General features: G+C 42.1%; 1 protein-coding gene across 1 annotated transcript in view; it reads left to right on the plus strand.

Annotated features, from left to right (window-relative positions):
- The window catches only part of arl15a (ADP-ribosylation factor-like 15a), an 81,564-nt gene that overhangs the window by 15,631 nt on the left and 51,407 nt on the right, over positions 1-14,526 (plus strand). Inside the window, exon 4 of the mRNA XM_063018325.1 lies at positions 2,288-2,496. Within this exon, the coding sequence (XP_062874395.1) occupies positions 2,288-2,496 (209 nt within the window). The remainder of the gene's footprint in view (positions 1-2,287; positions 2,497-14,526) is intronic.

A 14,526-nucleotide genomic window follows, 5' to 3' on the forward strand; every position in this document is an offset into this window, starting at 1 on the left:
GCAGCCTTGAACAACAGCTACAGACCAAGGCAAAAAGATGGAGATGAGATACTTCATGTAGAGAATAAAGCTCTTACCAAGCAAGCAAAAAAATTCAAAAAAGATTAGTGGGGTTGATTTTGAACAATTGGCTAAAATACCTCATTTTTTGTCAGTGGGTAGTTTCTGATCTCATCTGTTGCTCATCTTCATAATGCAACCCCTATGTCAGAAATTCCATTTTAAGGTTCGGTTCTTGCCAGGAAGAAGCAAATCACTCCAATGGGGGCTTGAAAAAACCCAACATTTAATGAGTTGACTTTTGTTTTATGACGTCTGAAGTAACGTTATTTTTAGTTGTACAATATTACTTACTACTTATTTATTTAAAAGTCTTGGAGTGAAGTACTTGGCTTTCTGTAGCGTGTTTGAGGGCTTGTGGTTCCTTTCTTGGTGTGATTAGCCAGAAGGATTGAGTTTGGAGAAATAATATTTAGTGGTTTTTTTAAGTTTTCTATATATGTATTAAATTTTCTATTCGCCCCCCCAATTTTCTCCTCTAGTCGAGTCCAATTACCCTGATTGCGTCTCTCAACTGACATACGCCCCCTCCGGCATGTACAGTCAGTACAGACTGCATTTTTCATCGGCACGAGTCGAGTTCATACACTTGACGAGCACTGTGTACTGTGATGAGGGCCACACCCCCATCAGCATCATTCCTCAACCCTGAGAAGGTGCCATCGGTCAGCCAGCAGGGGCCGCAGTCGCACCAGTTATGAGGACCTGTGATCCGAATTTCTTACCCTCTAACCCTGAACAACAGCCGATCGTTGTTCATGCTGCCGCCCAGCCCGGTCGGAAAGGCAGAGCTGAGATTTGATACGATGTATTCGAAACCCCAACTCTGGTGCGCTAGCGAACTTTACCGCTGCGCCACCTGAGCGGCTCTATTTTAGCTTCTTGACTGATTCCTGCTTTTTTAGCCAGACAAAAAAAATATAAAAAAGCATTTAAATTGGCAAAAATTACACCGAGTGCATAATTGTAGGAGCCAAAATTATGTTTAAAACAAAAGAAAACCTGAGAAGTGCTTTGTTAAATTATACAGTAGATCCTTGAGTTACGAACAGTTTACCATACGAACATTTCGATATCATTACATATACACATTATATATCATATATATACAGTATATATATATATGTATATACACACAGTGGGCAAACATTCGGACAGCACAGTGTTTTTCCGGTATTTTCTTTATATTTTGTAAAATTCTATATTAAAATGTCCCCAGAGAAGGTGCAGAGAAAGCGCAGTTTTTTGTTGTTGTATAATTACTCCTGCCAGTAGCTGTCACTGTGCATCAGACAGAGGGGACAGTGAGTAAGAGAGAAGGAAGTTATTCTTTCGTGAAATTACACCTACAAAATACAACGCTATTGAAATAATAGTTAAATATGAGAGTTATTGTCGTTTCTGGTAGATACAATTTATTATGGTGTATTATACAGCACATGTACTGTACTGAAATGTGATGTGTGTTTATGTACAGTACAGTACTACTGTGTATTGTTTATTATTGTTTATTACAGGAATGTCTATTCTATAATTTAAGATTTTAGGGAAAATATACTTGTATTTATAACAAAAAAGAGCATTTAAGACATTAGAAAGGTTAGGTAAGGGGGGGGTTTGGGAGGTCTGGCACGGATTAGTTCTGTTTACATTATTTCTTATGGGAAAAATAGGTTTAACCAACGAACATTTTGACTTAAGAACAGCCCTTTGGAACCACTTAAATTCATAAGTCAAAGGTCCACTGTATTTATTTTAATGGAAAACTAAGTAAACCAGTAATTCCCTCCTTATTTACTTAATCAACCAATTAACAAACTTTAATTGATTGAATTAGGTTCACTACACTATACACTCGTAAGACTCTTGGGAAAATGTTCTGTACATTCGAAAGTGGAATTTGATTTAAGGACGCAGATTCTTTTACATCTAAATAAAATTAAATAAATAAATAATAGATGTTTTGAAAATGGCTAAGTCCAGACCATAAGTGTTCCTGCTAGAAATCCTAGACAGTCTGATTTGCAGCTACAGTATTATTGTTGCAAAAGTAGATTTTTAAAGTTGCCATTACCAACCATCACCCTAAATAATTAATAATCTAATAATCAAACTCTTTAATGAAAATAAAGCACAGTGGAGCAGAATGTGTTGATCATAACTCGGAGGAGAACACGGTAACCAATCCAGAAACATGACTGATAGATGACATTTTCCCTCACGACAGGGGCAGACAGTATCAAGAAGTACTGGAGCCGCTACTACCAGGGCTCCCAGGGGGTGATATTCGTCCTCAACAGCACCATTTCGGACGAGGAGATGACGCTCTGCCGATCTGAGCTCCAGCAGGCCCTGCAGCATCCCCAGCTTTGCACGCTCCCCGTTCTCATCCTTGCCAACCACCAGGACTCGCCGGCCGCCCGCTCCGTCCCCGAGGTAAGGTAACTTTTCCATACCAAATATAGCGCTCGGGGACCGTCCCGGGCCACAGCGTGGGGTCGCTGGCTTCCACATGTACACACACTCTGAAGTGTTTGGACTGAGAGGTGGGAAGAGTGCATTTCTCAGTCCGCGCTGTGTTGTTGCCACGCAATGAGAGCCGATGTTGATAGTTTGAGAGGTACTTCCTCCGTCAGTTCTGTTCGGAGCGAGAGCTGATTGCGTAAACACGGGATGACGTTGGCTGGCTGAGTAATGGTCTGTGTACATGCTGCAGGAACCTTACAAAGGGGCATCTTTCCTGGGGTAGTTTTTTTTTTAAAAACAATTAGAGAAGTGAACGTAATGCTCAATATGTTCGGCAAGATAAGGTTGATAAAAAAATACATACAGGCCGCTCAGGTGGCAAAAAGTATGCTAGCACACCAGAGTTGGGGTTTCGAATACATCGGATCGAATCTCAGCTCTGCCTTTCCGACCGGGCTGGGCGGCTGCATGAACAACGATTGGCTGTTGTTCATAAGGGTAAAAAAGTCGGACCATAGATCCTCATAACTGGTGCAACTGCGGCCCCTGCTGGCTAACTAATGCCGCCTACTACAGCCAACTTCTACATACAGCTGGCTAACTCCTTCCCACAGCTACCTACAGCGGCCAACTCTTACCTACAGTGGTACTAACTCCTACCTACAACTAACAATCCTTCAAATAAATAGGGAAACTTGGGTAACTTATACATATGATAATAATTACATAACAAGGAACAGGTGATCATTACAAAGACTAGGGCAAATCAAGAGACAGGGGTGGAGACAAGGGAGGAACTCAAGCTGGCATGGATTCCACAATTCATTGTAAAATATGATGATCCCAGCATGTCATAATATTCGTTTTTTTTATTTTTATTAGGGCTGTCGAAGTTAACGCGATAATAACGCATTAACGCAATCTCAATTTAACGCGATTAAAAAAAAGTGCCGTTAACGCAAATTCTAGTTCATGTTGAGACTTGACTGGTAGAACCAATGTTTTAATGTCAGACTTGCCACCGTTGTTCATTTGCGGTTTGTTAAAATATTATAACTGAGCGTCGTAGGGATGCACTTGCATAATAAAGAAATAAATACACGGTATATTCACAAGTTGTCGGGAGCAAAACACTTTATTAACTTAATCTGTTACGGCACTGAATACCGGAGTCAAGCACGCTAGTCCATGAACTATGGAAGCCCCAAAAGGGTCAAAACACACTCACTTCGTGTAGAAACGTCCACTTTTCACATTTCACTTAAAAAACCTTGTTTTCTATAACATTTACACAGATTTTATTTAATGTGATTAATCGCGATTAACTATATGAAATTCTGAGATTAATCGCGATTAAAATTTTTAATCGTTTGACAGCCCTAATTTTTATTTATGCAGATTCTCCCCTTTTCCTCCCAATTTAGTATAGCCAATTAGTCTTCCGCTGCTGGAGACCCTGATCCTATCTGAGGAAGGTAAATTTTGCCTATACATGCTCCTTCCGACCCGTTCTTATTTGCCCAAACTTTGGTTGATTTGCATGTAAGGCCAGTCTCGCGCATGGAGAGTCACTCGCTGGACACGTTCCACTTTTGTACAGATGCCGATGGCTACTAACCAGGGTCCCTACGCACAGTCAAAGACCGCGCCCCCCTTATTAGTCTGGCATTTCTCACTGAGCAGACTAGTGGCCAATGTCGTCTGCTGCGGACACCGCCAGTTGTGCCCGTTAGAGGGCGCCCGGCCAACCGGTAGGAGCTGAACTCAGGGAGTTCAGAATCCCAGCGCTGTAGTTTTATTATTAAAAGCTTCTCGTGATGTAACGAAATTCTTGTTTTGATCTATTTTCAAGTACACCAATAAATGGAGAATGTTTTGAGGTTCGGAATTTACAATGAATAAAATTATATAAAAATCAAGAAAAAGTGGACTTAGGCCGCTCAGGTGGCGCAGCGGTAAAGTACGCTAGCTCACCAGAGTTGGGGTTTCGAATACATCGTATCGTATCTCAGCTCTGCCTTTCCGACCGGGCTGGGCGGCCGCATGAACAACGATCGGCTGTTGTTCAGGGTAAAAGGGTAAAGAAAGTCGGATCGTAGGTCTTCATAACTGGTGCGACTGCGGCCCCTGCTGGCTGACTGATGGCGCCTGCACAGGGCTGAGGAATAACGCTGGTGGGGGTGTGGCCCTCCGAGCACAGTGCCTGTCAAGTGTATGAACTCGACTCATGCAGGTCAAAAATGCACAATCCGTACTGACTGTACATGCCGGTATGTCAGTTAAGAGGCGTCCTCAGTCAGCGCTGAAGGGTCGAATCAGTATAAAGGACGCATTCAAGGTCAATTGGACATGATTAGACTTGGGGATAAAAGTCCCCAAGTCTAAGATTTTTATTTTTCTAAAATAAAAAATAGAAAAAGTGGACTTCAACTATAACTCGTTTAGGCAGGACGTGTTTGTCTGAGCGATTCACAAACTGTCCTTTCAACTGTAGATAGCACAGTTGGTCACTTGTTTATAGGACATGCTGGGCAGGACGTTTAGGCAGGACGTGTTTGTCCGAGCGATTCACAAACTGTCCTTTCAACTGTAGATAGCACAGTTGGTCACTTGTTGATAGGACATGCTGGGCTCGACATAAAATTACGAAACGCGTTTCGCGATTTGTCATCGAGTCACAAAGTTCACGCAAAACATTTTCCGCCAACCTTGTGTCTGGCCGTTTTTGGTGGCGCGAACAGAAGCTGTCTTTTCTGGGGTGCGATGCAGAGAGCCGGTGGTGACGTTGGTTCAGTGGTGATGCTGGTCATGTCACTGGCTGATGTGAGTCACTGGGAGGGAAAAGAGAAAAAAAAAGGTTTTGCTTATCGTGGCCTCGAGGGCCGTTTTGCTTAGAGCCAAGAGGTAAAGCAGTACCGAAGAGAGAAAACAGTACCAAATCGCAATGGGGTCATCTTCGAATCTTATTAAATAACATCTGGATGGCGCCCAGGTGGCGCAGCGGGAAATTCCGCTGGCGCAGTGGGAAATTCCGCTGGCACAGCTACCATCGCTGCGATTCTGAACACCTCGGTTTGAATCTCGGCTCTGCCACCGGTTGGCTGGGCGCCATCTAGCAGGCACAATTGGGTCTGCCACCGAGTCTGCTGGGTGGGGGAAAGATCGGACTATATGGTTGGGGTCTTTAAATGCTGTGCAAGGACCCTGGTCAACACACCGAGGCGTCTGTGCAGAAATGCAACGTGGGTATTATGGTTTGGCGTGGACGATAAGGTCACGGATACTGTAAAGCTTGTGTGTGCTGATGTATTCTGATAGAAACTACATTATGCCCCATCAGACCTTATCCGACCCCTCCCCCGGGTTTCCCCTCGCTCCGAATCACGCGTTCTATTTGGCTGGAGCTCGACAGCGCACTCGCTGCCAGTCACAACCTGATCGCGACACTTTTCACACTACAGGATTTTGAGTCGCCGACTCCCTTTGGGTGGTCCGATACATTCCTAAATTGTTCAAAGATGGTAAAATTTTTTAAGCCATGTTGCCATTACAATGAAACTTACACACTTCTTGCAACTTGGTTGCTATGCATCCTCCACCAAACTTCGCAGATAGCATACATTCGTCAAGAATAATCCACCTCATATTTGCCAGACCTAGTTATCTGCCGGAGTCTATTACACCACCGTTACACTTTTTTTTGACTGACCACTTTAGTCTGGTTCGGGTTATGTTGGCTACATTTGGATAAATTTGCGGCATTTAGCGTACTGAATACATGACTGAATACAAATCAAGCATTTGAGGGTTTGCTCAGGAACTCCAACTTGGTGGTGATGGGGCTTGAATTGGTGACCTGATTTCTAGTCCAGAACCCTAACCGCTGTGCTACCACTGACCTCCAAGCTAGATACACTGATCAGCCATAACATTAAAACCACATCCTTGTTTCTACACTTACTGTCCATTTTATCAGCTCCACTTACCATATAGAAGCATTTTGTAGTTCTACAATTACTGACTGTAGTCCATTTATTTCTCTACATACTTTTTAAGCCTGCTTTCAGGCTGTTTTTCCAATGGTCAGGACCCCTACAGGACCACCAGAGAGCAGGTATTATTTAGGTTGTGGATGATTCTCAGCACTGCAGTGACACTGACACGGCGGTGGTGTGAGTTGTGCTGGTATAGGTTTTTAAATACCGTGTCCACTACTACCTAGTTGGTCCACCTTGTAGATGTAAAGTCAGAGACGATCGCTCATCTATTGCTGCTGTTTGAGTCGGTGGTTGGTGGAGTATTCTTAGTCCAGCAGTGATAGTAAGGTGTTTAAAAACTGCATCAGCGCTGCTGTGTCTGATCCACTCGTACCAGCACAACACACACTAACACACCACCACCATGTAAGTGTCACCCCTGTGGGGGTCCTGACCATTAAAGAACAGGGTGAAAGCAGGCTAAAAAGACACTTACAGAGATCAGATGGACTACAGTCAGTAATTGTAGAACTACAAAGTGCTTCTATATGGTAAGTGGAGCTGATAAAATGTACAGTGAGTGTGGAAGTGAGTGAGGTGGTCATGTTATTTAGAGTAGCCGTGCAAAAGTCCTCACAGGTTCCACACGATCCATGTTGCTGAATGGCCCCCAACACCATCATCACCCCCCCTAGAACATCTTCTAAACCTTCTAAATTAATACGTTTACGAGCTGACTTTATTTGTGGAGCAGCCCTAGTGCCAGGATTTGCCCCGAATTAGTAGTATTAGTAGTACTGCCCGCCCCGGCCATGACGAAAAAGCTTGTTTTTCAGTCGTTAATGCAACCCACATGTGATCTATTTAACAATCGTGACAGTACATGGAACGTGACCACACGGATCTTTGTTCTAACTCATTAGGACTGACCAGTTCCGGGCGGTTGGATGCAAAACCACTACGCCGAGCAAGAAACTGGCTTTGTTTCTTCTGATATTTATAGTGATAGAGGCAGGGGTGCAAGTGACCGCTTTGATCTGTCAAGTGCGATGTGACTTGCGGGCTTTTCCGACATGCCGTTTATTTCTAGACACGATTGGCTAACGTCTGCCGGGTGGGAGGGCCGACAGGATTCCTCATCACTGTTGCAATTGTGACCTCTGCTGGCTGGCTGATATGCCTGCACAGAGACGAGGAATAATGGAGATCAGTGCGTGACTCTCCGATCTCCGTATGCGATACTGATCCCTGTGTGAAGGATTACAAAGTTAGCACTATGGCTAGGCTATAACAAGGATTGCAAAGTTAGCACTATGGCTAGGCTAAAACAAGGATTGCAAAGTTAGCACTATGGCTAGGCTATAACAAGGATTAAAAAGTTAGCACTATGGCTAGGCTATAACAAGGATTAAAAAGTTAGCACTAGGGCTAGGGTATGACAAAGAACAATGATAAGGTTAACACTATAGCTAGGCGATAACAAGGAACAGATATTACAAGGTTAGCACTATGGCTAGGCGATAACTAGGAACAGATATTACAAGGTTAGCACTATGGCTAGGCTATAACAAGGATTAACAAGTTAGCACTAGGGCTAGGGTATGACCAAGAACAATGATAAGGTTAACACTATAGCTAGGCAATAACAAGGAACAGATATTACAAGGTTAGCACTATGGCTAGGCTATAACAAGGAACAAATATTACAAGGTTAGCACTATAGCTAGGCTAGAAAAAAAAAAAAACAGTACAAGGTAAATACTATGGCTAAGTTGCTAGTGTTAGATGCTGAGTGTTAAGTACAACATAGTACAACAGCTAACAGTTTGTAAGTGGATTGGGATGCAGCCGAAAATTGCTAATGTGACTAAAGCAGTGTGTTTCTTTCTTTGTCTGTAAAACTGAGTTAACAAGCTAGCTTAGCAACATGCTTATTGAGTGCTGTAATAAGTTTCTGTATGTAAGTTTATTAGGTATCTAAAGTCTTTTGGAATTTCATGCTAGCTACGGTAAATTGTGTTTGCTAGCTAATACTATGGCTAAGTTGATAGTGTTAGATGCTAAGTGTTAAGTGCTACATAGCATAACAGCTAACAGTTTGTAAGTGGATTGGGATGCAGCCAGAATACTGAACGGCTGAATCATTTCCAATTAGCGTTTTTATTAATCGCCCAGAATTAACGGTTTTGGTTGCGACGCAAGTTGCGCTAGCCCACTGTTATCGACCGAACGGGCGTCAACACACAGACATGATCGGCTAGGTCTGGGTGGGGGTTGTCCATTGTTCACATATAGACATGACCAATTAATAAATAAATAAATAAATATATAAATAAATAATAGTAATAAATTATTTTATATATACAGTGTATCACAAAAGTGAGTACACCCCTCACATTTCTGCAGATATTTAAGTATATCTTTTCATGGGACAACACTGACAAAATGACACTTTGACACAATGAAAAGTAGTCTGTGTGCAGCTTATATAACAGTGTAAATTTATTCTTCCCTCAAAATAACTCAATATACAGCCATTAATGTCTAAACCACCGGCAACAAAAGTGAGTACACCCCTTAGTGAAAGTTCCTGAAGTGTCAATATTTTGTGTGGCCACCATTATTTCCCAGAACTGCCTTAACTCTCCTGGGCATGGAGTTTACCAGAGCTTCACAGGTTGCCACTGGAATGCTTTTCCACTCCTCCATGACGACATCACGGAGCTGGCGGATATTCGAGACTTTGCGCTCCTCCACCTTCCGCTTGAGGATGCCCCAAAGATGTTCTATTGGGTTTAGGTCTGGAGACATGCTTGGCCAGTCCATCACCTTTACCCTCAGCCTCTTCAATAAAGCAGTGGTCGTCTTAGAGGTGTGTTTGGGGTCATTATCATGCTGGAACACTGCCCTGCGACCCAGTTTCCAGAGGGAGGGGATCATGCTCTGCTTCAGTATTTCACAGTACATATTGGAGTTCATGTGTCCCTCAATGAAATGTAACTCCCCAACACATGCTGCACTCATGCAGCCCCAGACCATGGCATTCCCACCACCATGCTTGACTGTAGACATGACACACTTATCTTTGTACTCCTCACCTGATTGCTGCCACACATGCTTGAGACCATCTGAACCAATCAAATTAATCTTGGTCTCATCAGACCATAGGACATGGTTCCAGTAATCCATGTCCTTTGTTGACATGTCTTCAGCAAACTGTTTGCAGGCTTTCTTGTGTAGAGACTTCAGAAGAGGCTTCCCTCTGGGGTGACAGCCATGCAGACCAATTTGATGTAGTGTGCGGCGTATGGTCTGAGCACTGACAGGCTGACCGCCCACCTTTTCAATCTCTGCAGCAATGCTGACAGCACTCCTGCGCCTATCTTTCAAAGACAGCAGTTGGATGTGACGCTGAGCATGTGCACTCAGCTTCTTTGGACGACCAACGCGAGGTCTGTTCTGAGTGGACCCTGCTCTTTTAAAACGCTGGATGATCTTGGCCACTGTGCTGCAGCTCAGTTTCAGGGTGTTGGCAATCTTCTTGTAGCCTTGGCCATCTTCATGTAGCGCAACAATTCGTCTTTTAAGATCCTCAGAGAGTTCTTTGCCATGAGGTGCCATGTTGGAACTTTCAGTGACCAGTGTGAGAGAGTGTGAGAGCTGTACTACTAAATTGAACACACCTGCTCCCTATGCACACCTGAGACCTAGTAACACTAACAAATCACATGACATTTTGGAGGGAAAATGACAAGCAGTGCTCAATTTGGACATTTAGGGGTGTAGTCTCTTAGGGGTGTACTCACTTTTGTTGCCGGTGGTTTAGACATTAATGGCTGTATATTGAGTTATTTTGAGGGAAGAATAAATTTACACTGTTATATAAGCTGCACACAGACTACTTTTCATTGTGTCAAAGTGTCATTTTGTCAGTGTTGTCCCATGAAAAGATATACTTAAATATCTGCAGAAATGTGAGGGGTGTACTCACTTTTGTGATACACTGTATATATATGAATACATATACTGTATATATAAATATATATATATATATATATATATATACATATATATATATCAGACACAACTAATTAATCTATATATACATAAATACAAAAAAACAATATATATACAGTATATATATATATATATATATATATATATATACATATATATATATATATATATATATGTATATATATACACACCAGACACGACCAATTAATAAATAAATAATATATATATATACAGTATATCAGATAAATAATAAAATATATATATTTATATATCAGACACAACTAATTATATATATACACACACATCAGACACGACCATTTAATAAATAAATATATAAATAAATATTTTTAAAAAGATATATAGATATAGATATATATATATACTGTATATATATACAGTATATATATATATATATATATATATATATATATATATATATATATATATATATATATATATATATATAGAGAGAGAGAGAGAGAGAGAGAGAGAGAGAGAGAGAGAGAGAGAGAGAGAGAGAGAGAACTAATTTATATATATACAGTGTATCACAAAAGTGAGTACACCCCTCACATTTCTGCAAATATTTTATTATATCTTTTTATGGGACAACACTATAGAAATAAAACTTGGATATAACTTAGAGTAGTCAGTGTACAGCTTGTATAGCAGTGTAGATTTACTGTCTTCTGAAAATAACTCAACACACAGCCATTAATGTCTAAATAGCTGGCAACATAAGTGAGTACACCCCACAGTGAACATGTCCAAATTGTGCCCAAAGTGTCAATATTTTGTGTGACCACCATTATTATCCAGCACTGCCTTAACCCTCCTGGTAACCAGAGCTGCACAGGTTGCTACTGGAATCCTCTTCCACTCCTCCATGATGACATCACGGAGCTGGTGGATGTTAGACACCTTGAACTCCTCCACCTTCCACTTGAGGATGCGCCACAGGTGCTCAATTGGGTTTAGTCCATCACCTTTACCTTCAGCTTCCTCAGCAAGGCAGTTGTCATCTTGGAGGTTGTGTTTGGGGTCGTTATCCTGTTGGAAAACTGCCATGAGGCCCAGTTTTCGAAGGGAGGGGATCATGCTCTGTTTCAGAATGTCACAGTACATGTTGGAATTCATGTTTCCCTCAATGAACTGCAGCTCCCCAGTGCCAGCAACACTCATGCAGCCCAAGACCATGATGCTACCACCACCATGCTTGACTGTAGGCAAGATACAGTTGTCTTGGTACTTCTCACCAGGGCGCCGCCACACATGCTGGACACCATCTGAGCCAAACAAGTTTATCTTGGTCTCGTCAGACCACAGGGCATTCCAGTAATCCATGTTCTTGGACTGCTTGTTTTCAGCAAACTGTTTGCTGGCTTTCTTGTGCGTCAGCTTCCTTCTGGGATGACGACCATGCAGACCGAGTCGATGCAGTGTGCGGCGTATGGTCTGAGCACTGACAGGCTGACCTCCCACGTCTTCAACCTCTACAGCAATGCTGGCAGCACTCATGTGTCTATTTTTTAAAGCCAACCTCTGGATATGACGCCGAACACGTGGACTCGACTTCTTTGGTGGACCCTGGCGAAGCCTGTTCCGAGTGGAACCTGTCCTGGAAAAGCGCTGTATGACCTTGGCCACCATGCTGTAGCTCAGTTTCAGGGTGTTAGCAATCTTCTTATAGCCCAGGCCATCTTTGTGGAGAGCAACAATTCTATTTCTCACATCCTCAGAGAGTTCTTTGCCATGAGGTGCCATGTTGAATATCCAGTGGCCAGTATGAGAGAATTGTACCCAAAACACCAAATTTAACAGCCCTGCTCCCCATTTACACCTGGGACCTTGACACATGACACCAGGGAGGGACAACGACACATTTGGGCACAATTTGGACATGTTCACTGTGGGGTGTACTCACTTATGTTGCCAGCTATTTAGACATTAATGGCTGTGTGTTGAGTTATTTTCAGAAGACAGTAAATCTACACTGCTATACAAGCTGTACACTGACTACTCTAAATTATATCCAAGTTTCATGTCTATAGTGTTGTCCCATGAAAAGATATAATGAAATATTTGCAGAAATGTGAGGGGTGTACTCACTTTTGTGATACACTGTATATATATGCACACACATCAGACACGACCAATTTATGTATACATGTATATGTAACGAGCAGGCAATTCGCATCCACAGCGAGTCTCACGCCACCTTCCCGTGCTTCGTCCGTCTCCGACCGGACCGCCACCTGCTCCGAGTTACTCCACATCTGGTTCCACCGATGTTGCTTATACATGGCGATAAACCGATGCCACCCAGGCGAGCGAGCTTTCAAACCGCGCCTGTTTGCTCATCATCTACTTATGTCACGATTCATTACGACGTTTAAACAAACTACACAGCTGTTTGATGCCCCGAGTTCCCTTCCACCTTGTATATCCAGAGTTTCAAACACGCAATCAGTCGCGCAAATTCGCTGTTTGACACTCCATGGCGGGAAACCGAGAACAATGATTTTGCACTCGCTCGGGTCTCGGAAAATCCGGGTCAGAAACGGTTTTCCGAAAGGTGTCGCTGATTGATATGATAGGATTGAATTTTTGACCCAAGATGTCCCTTCATTTGTTAGGTAAACGTTAATAAACACGCGGCTCGATCTGACACGAATGGATTTGGTTTGCAGCTCGTTTTCTATCTGGATAAATAAACAAAGTTAATTACGCTGGATCGTGCAGGCCGAGCGTGTTTCGACTGTATTCGAGTGGGTGGATTTTTTGTGTGCTGTAGTCCTGGGTGGTGTTAAAAGCGTTGAGGTGAAATTAAATCCCCTCTGGCACAAAGTTCCACAAAGTGGTGTGACGCACAAACACAACATCCTAGTTACCAGCCAGTCAAAACATTTGATGCTTTTATTTCTAAATGCTTTAAGTGTACTTTGCTCTCATTGTATGTTACTGTGTCTGCATACAATCCTTAATAAGTGCAGTGGCTTGGTTGGTAGCAATGTTCCACCTGGGTTCGAGGTCCTTTCTGTGTGGAGTTACTAACTGCAGATACTAAATTGCCCTACATATGAGTGTGTGTGTAACTGTGTTTGCTCTGTGATGGACTGGATGTTTCCTACCTTTCATCTCTGTGATCCAAGGTTCAAATCTATAGGCTGGCGGGGTGTCTGGATGGACGTGATTGGCCAATGTTCAGGTCCAGGAGGGTGGCCGAAACTGCATAGCAACTGGGAGGTGTGCTCTCTGTGCTGGTCCCAAGCCCGGAAAAAACTAGGAGGATTGCGTCAGGTCCGCTGTGGCAGCCACTATATATGAGAGCAGCCTAGAGAAAAATAAATGAATAAATACATTTATATATTTTTCATATATATATTTTTAATGTATTCATTAACAAATAAATATAAAAATAATAAATTTATATATATATATATATATATATATATATATATATATATATATATATATATATATATATATATATATATATATATATATATATATATATATATATATAAATATATATATAAATATATATATACAGTGTATCACAAAAGTGAGTACACCCCTCACATTTCTGCAAATATTTTATTATATCTTTTCATGGGACAACACTATACTGTAGAAATAAAACTTGGATATAACTTAGAGTAGTCAGTGTACAACTTGTATAGCAGTGTAGATTTACTGTCTTCTGAAAATAACTCAACACAGCCATTAATGTCTAAATAGCTGGCAACATAAGTGAGTACACCCCACAGTGAACATGTCCAAATTGTGCCCAAAGTGTCAATATTTTGTGTGACCACCATTATTATCCAGCACTGCCTTAACCCTCCTGGGCATGGAATTCACCAGAGCTGCACAGGTTGCTACTGGAATCCTCTTCCACTCCTCCATGATGACATCACGGAGCTGGTGGATGTTAGACACCTTGAACTCCTCCACCTTCCACTTGAGGATGCGCCACAGGTGCTCAATTGGGTTTAGTCCATCA

This window comes from Trichomycterus rosablanca, chromosome 21 (assembly GCF_030014385.1).
Source record: "Trichomycterus rosablanca isolate fTriRos1 chromosome 21, fTriRos1.hap1, whole genome shotgun sequence".
Lineage (NCBI taxonomy): Eukaryota > Metazoa > Chordata > Actinopteri > Siluriformes > Trichomycteridae > Trichomycterus > Trichomycterus rosablanca.